This window comes from Garra rufa, chromosome 24, assembly GCF_049309525.1.
Source record: "Garra rufa chromosome 24, GarRuf1.0, whole genome shotgun sequence".
NCBI lineage: Eukaryota > Metazoa > Chordata > Actinopteri > Cypriniformes > Cyprinidae > Garra > Garra rufa.
The window spans coordinates 38,504,929-38,510,928 of NC_133384.1; the positions used below are offsets into that span (position 1 = coordinate 38,504,929).

At 39.5% G+C, this 6,000-nt stretch overlaps 1 protein-coding gene across 1 annotated transcript; it reads right to left on the bottom strand.

The window, feature by feature from the left end:
• Nucleotides 1-1,934: 1,934 nt before the first annotated feature.
• On the bottom strand, nt 1,935-5,624 carry LOC141300117 (tripartite motif-containing protein 16-like). Its single transcript, XM_073830431.1, has 6 exons — nt 5,052-5,624; nt 4,751-4,846; nt 4,418-4,651; nt 2,834-3,029; nt 2,682-2,729; nt 1,935-2,461 (listed from the first exon to the last, which is right to left on the bottom strand). The coding sequence occupies exons 1-6, from the start codon at nt 5,622-5,624 to the stop codon at nt 1,935-1,937; spliced, it is 1,674 nt and encodes a 557-aa protein (XP_073686532.1).
• Nucleotides 5,625-6,000: the final 376 nt, after the last annotated feature.

Here is a 6,000-nt window from a genome sequence, read left to right on the forward strand (position 1 = left end):
AACCCTGTTTAGCTTCAGTAGGCAACCAGTCTTGGGCTACAGGTTGATATGGCTGCCGGCAATAGATTTCTGACAGATAGGAAACAGCTGGTGAGACTGGAAAAATTTATGTCAAGCAGCCAGAACACCAACACTGGTGGCCCCTCAAGGTTGTGTTCTCTCCCCACTGCCCTTCTCCCTTTACACCAACGATTGCACCTCTAAAGACCCCTCTGTCAAGCTCCTAAACTTTGCAGATGACACCACACTCATCGGCCTCATTTAGGACACTGATGAGTCTGCCTACAGACAAGAGATTAAAGAGCTGGCTCTCTGGTGCAGTCACAACCACCTGGAGCTAAACACGCTCAAAACTGTAGAGATGATAGTGGACTTCAGTGGAGACTTTCAAGTTCCTCTGATCTTTTATCTCCATGGACCTGAAGTGAGACATCGACTTCATTGTAAAAAAGGCTCAACAAAGGTTGTACTTCCTTCACCAGCTGAGGAAGTTCAGCCTAAAACAGGAGTTCCTGAAACAGTTCTACTCAGCCATCATCAAGTCTGTTCTGTGCACATCAATAACTGACTGGCTCAGCTACAAAACCAGACAGAGAACGGTTCGGACTGCTGAGAGGACTGCCTTCAAGAACTGTACACATCCAGAGTGAAGAAAAGAGCTCAGATAATCACTCTGGATCCCTCACATCCAAGCCATCCCCTCTTTGAACTTTTGCCATTGGGCGAGCGATGCAGAGCCACAACCAGGCAAGAACAGATTCTTCCTCCAGGCAATCCACCTTATGAACAGTTAATTTTTTCCTCCCATTGAGTAAAAAAAAATATGTGCAATAACCTTATATTTATTTGCTACCACCTCCACCCTAATACATCCCTGCATCTCTTTCTTTTCTATTCCATTCTATAACACAACTCTACATAACAGTGTGTATTTTTTATTCTCATCTTATTTTTATTGTCTTGTGTATTGTTGTTGACACTGAAACAAATTCCTTGTATGAGCAAGCATACTTGGCAATAAAGCTCTTTCTGATTATTATACTTGGCATTTAGGTGCACAGTAAATGATCTTATGTCTGTGTTTCTGTGCTCTGATATTTAATATGGCTAAAAACACAAAGCCATGGTTTAAATATGAGTTAGGATCATAGGTTCACAACATGGTCATATTATAATTATTTTGCACCCTCTACTTAGATACTGAACTGCAGCAATTCCCACTGATTTGATGCTTAACATCATATTGAGCAAAACCCAACACAACAGATCTACAATGTTGGCCTTATATTAGTACACAGGTTTATCGCTTGTTAGTTGTTGTGGGTGACTTACTATCCAACAATCTATGAAAAGCAATCAAACAAGCTAGGTAACGTTAAAAACTCTAAATCGCAGACTCCTGAAAAAGTATATCAGTTACCATCATTTTTTTGTCATGACTTATTTAGTAATGACTCAGCATCATCTGTAGTAAACAGAAAATAACATCTGATTTTAAAGTAAATGAAATGATTTGTCTCATACACGGTCTAATTGCTTGAGAGGTGTTTCCCCCCAAATTTAGAAGCATGATTTGCACATTTATTTACACAATATGTGAATTTAGTCCAATCTAAATAGTATGATACAAAGTAGGAATTTTAAAAAGGATAATTAAAGAAAGAGAAAAAAAGAATAATTTAAGAGAATCATGATTTACACTACAAACAAAATGATTGATTTCAGTCAACACAACCACCAGGACCCTCCTCCCACACACACACACACACACACACACACTGATTTTACTGTATATATAGGATTTATTATACATTTTTAATTCAGACATGTTATTTCAATGACAGAACTTCAGCTGCATTATTAATGTCATGAAGAGAAGAGAGTCTATTTATCATGTAGCTCAAAGCATTATGGGTAGAATCTATTTTGATTCATCAACACAGTTTCACTGTTGATCCCCTTGAAACCCTAAACCCAGCATAGAGCGGCTGAGTGAATGTGGTCTGGACTGTGTGGATGAGGCTCATTGTGTCAGAGACGCTGTAGAAGGACAGAGTTCCTGCACTGTGATCCACATACACTCCCATTCTACTGCTGATAGACCTCACAGGGAGAACAGTCTTTATGTTATTGTGTATAAATAAGTATCTGGGGGGATTGCACTGCAAACTCCAGGACTGATTATTATATCCAAACAAACATTCTTTACGATGTCCCTTCCTGCTGATGCTCATATATGACACTGATATACATACACCATATTCACCTCCACTCCACTCCAGCTCCCAGTAACAGCGTCCACATACACTCTCTCTACACAACACCTGAGAATAACCATCAAATCTGTCTGGATGATCAGGATACGACTGGACTGTGTCAGAGCCAGTAACCACTCTGTTGCTCTCAGACAGATGGAGGCGTTGAAACACTGAGTTCAGATCCAGCGTGAGTTGATGGGAATCTAACGGAGATAAAACACATCAGAATCAGGAATTATGAAACTGTTTGATCTTTTCGTGTAGCTGAACTCTTCATGTTCAGTGGATCATCAGTGTGTCAGTACAGATGACCAGATATCCTGTGCAATTCATTATTTACATTATCTATAAAAATCTTCTTTGACTTTCTACAGGAAGAACAAGAACACACTGGTTTTCCTGGTTGTTTTCCGACTGACTTACATTGTAGGAAGTCGTTCCTGGTCCTGGGAACAATGTTGGTGAATGTGACTGTGGAAATCAACAGACATGGACAGTGAGATTCTCATGATCCTGCATTTATTCCTAAGACATTTCTAATATGATGTTGTCCATGATATGAGATGATGATGGACTCGATTCTGAGAGCAGATGAATATCCTGGACTTTACCTCTGTCTGAGATCTTCTTGAGCTCCTCTTTGCAGAAATCCTCCAGCTTGTCTCTCAGCTGGCGGACAGATTCTTTTAGGCCATCAAAAGAGAACAGAGAACTGAATGTATCATAATTTATGTCTGGAGATTCAGGAGGTGCTGAGAGAGACTGGAAACTCTACAGAAAACAGAAATCAAAACTCATCAGCTCCACACTTCACCCAATAACATGCACGAACATCAGATTTGACTTGACTGATCTTTAGTAACTCACCTGAATCTTTTTAATTTCAGAGCTAATATAGACACTAAAACTTCACAAACATGAGTGTTATAAGGTGATACAAATAATATAGTATTTGATTTTGCATTAATGTAAATCCTGCAGTGACTGAACAATGTTAACCGCATTGAAACTAAACAGAACCTGACCTTAAAAGCATAGTTCACTCAAAAATCTAACATTTCTGGTAATTTACTTAGCCCCAGGCCATCCAACAGTCCTTGGTCCTTGGTGATTCTTAAAATCGAAGTCAGCGGCTTCCCATCATTGAGACAAAAAAAAAGCATATCATGGAACAAAAAAAATTAATACCTCATGACGATATGAGTTCTTATGAATGAAATGATCTGTCTGTAAGAAACTGAACATTATATACAACAACCAAAACAGCATGGTACTTGATCCCTGTTTCAAGCATTCCAGTTCCTCTAACATGAGCCACTTGATCGATGAGCCACTGATATGCACATGCGTGAACCCAACAGTTTGAAAGACCTGGATTTCCACATTGCCTGAGGGTCTGGATTACCAGTAATAATGTTGTAAATAATGTTCAGTTTCTTGTACAGACAAATTGTTTCGCTTCATAAGACCTCAATATATGGTCAGGAGTCATGGGTATTCATTTAGTTTTTCCTGATTTGCATACAGCCACTGTCTTGCATTATATCAATCACAAAAGAACACGGTTTCAGCTAAAAATCTTCTTTTTTGTTTTATTAAAGTCACCTAAATCTTGGATTGCCTGACGGTGAGTAAATTAAACAGAAAACATATTTAAATTTAAATTAAATGTAACATTTTTTATCCCTTTAAGACACAATCAGGTTTGGATTGCTTTCAATATGCTAAAGCACTGATTAGTCGCTCCAGGATTTCATGATTTTGTGATTGCCAAATTTAAGGCAAAATCAAGCAAACACTGCATTTTGTGGCACCTTGCTTTTTTATTTAAAATCTTTGTATGAGTGATTGCTATCATCTGATCCAATTATAAAAGAGGTGAAAAGTTTGTTAAGTTTTGAGATATTAGTGATGCTAGTGTTGTTTGACAGCTATATATATCTTCTAGAAGAAAGAGCTGAGGGAAACATTCCTAGATTTTCAGAGCTGAAATCCATTTGTAAGAGGTGTCTCTTTCAAAAGAAGATGATCAGATCAGACGAGAGTCTGACTAATGATTATATAATAAAACACTCATGAAATGTTTCTCTGTGAGTCTCGTGTCACAGCAGGATCTGGCTCAAGTCCACTATGATCCTGTTCTTCTAGATCTCTGTTACCTGCAGGAACTGGATGTGATCCTGTGTGTGTGAAAGCTGCTCCAGCTCATCGTCTCTCCTCCTCAGATCATTGATCTCCTGCTCCAGTCGCTCCAGTCGTTCTTTAGCTCGACTCACTGCAGTCTTTTCCTGATCTCTGATCAGCCATATCAGCTCACAGCGGCTTCTCTCAATGGAGCGGATGAGCTCAGTAAAGATCCTCTCACTGTCCTCCACTGCTGTCTGTGCAGAGCGCTGTTAGGGCACACAGTGATTCAGGCTTCAGTGGGACTGAAAGAGACAAGAGAGTCTGAACTGAGACTGAGACAAACTTCTCTTCTTCTCCAGACTCACCTTATGAGACTCCACAGCCTCTCTCAGCTGCTGAACATCTTTCTCTCTCTGCTGGATTCTCTGCTGGAATGTCTTCTGCATCTCTTTCAGCTGCTTCTGCAGTAATGAAAGTAAATATTACAGAAAGTTACCTGCAATAAATCATCATGTATGAATGTATGAATCCAGTAAAAGTCAAACTGATAAGTAATGGCTGTAAATTCCAGAAAGGATTACTGATTGTTTACCACCATTGCACATGAATTAACATGAAGATTAAAGCTTGTTTCACACTACAAGTGTAAGCTCTAGTTTGAAATACCTGTTTCTCTGTCCTCTGTGCTGCAGCTGATATGGTGTTGTGGTTTTCATGTTCATATTTTGGACACAGCACACAAATGCATTGCTGGTCAGTAATACAGTACATTTCCAGATGTTTCTCATGTTTCTGGCAGATCATCTCCTGCAGTCGTCCAGTGGCATTGATCACTTTGTGTGACTTACGTGAATGAAATTCCTCATGACGGTCAAAATGACTTTGACAGTAAGATTCCTGACACATCAGACAGGACTTGACAGCTTTGTATTTTCTTCCAGTACAGACATCACACTGAACATCTCCAGCTCCAGCGTAACAGTCAGCAGGAAGTTTGGTCTTCTTCAGTGTCTCCACCAGTTCAGCCAGCATGGTGTTTGTAGCTAAAGCAGGTCTTGGACTGAAGGTCTGTCTGCACTGAGGGCAGCTGTAGACTCTCATCTGATCCTCCCGATCCCAGCAGCCTGTAATACAGCTCTCACAGTAACTGTGTCCACACTGGATGCTCACTGGATCCTTCAGGAGATCCAGACAGACTGGACACGTCAACTGATCTTGAGAAAATCTGGCTTCTGCCATTTTACTGTATGAATACAGAGACACAAGCACACAACAGCTCAACTACACTATCAGTTTCTTTTTCTCTTAAGTCACGTTTTCTGTTTCCGGTTTCCTGTTACTGTTTGAGTGATGTGAGTAAATAAAAATGTGTCAGTGAGTCTTCAAATCATGAAATGTCTACTAGATGTTAGTCTCAGACAAACATTCAAAACACAAGTTAGAGATAGTGTAGCTCAACTACACTATCACTTTCTTTTTCTCTAAAGTCACGTTTCCGGTTTCCTGTTTCCGTGTTTTGAGTGATGTGTAAAATAAGTCTATCAGTCTTTAAATCATGAAATGTCTACTAGATATTAGTCTTAGACAAACTCTCAAAAATACAAGTTACAGAGAA

Excerpts from the sequence above, each read along its gene's own strand:
- LOC141300117 (XM_073830431.1), bottom strand. The coding sequence starts at position 5,624 with ATGGCAGAAGCCAGATTTTCTCAAGATCAGTTGACGTGTCCAGTCTGT. Across the intron at positions 4,652-4,750 it reads AGGCTGTGGAGTCTCATAAG|CGCTCTGCACAGACAGCAGT; the intron begins GTGAGTCTGGAG and ends GTGCCCTAACAG. Across the intron at positions 2,462-2,681 it reads CAGGAACGACTTCCTACAAT|ATTCCCATCAACTCACGCTG; the intron begins GTAAGTCAGTCG and ends TATCTCCGTTAG.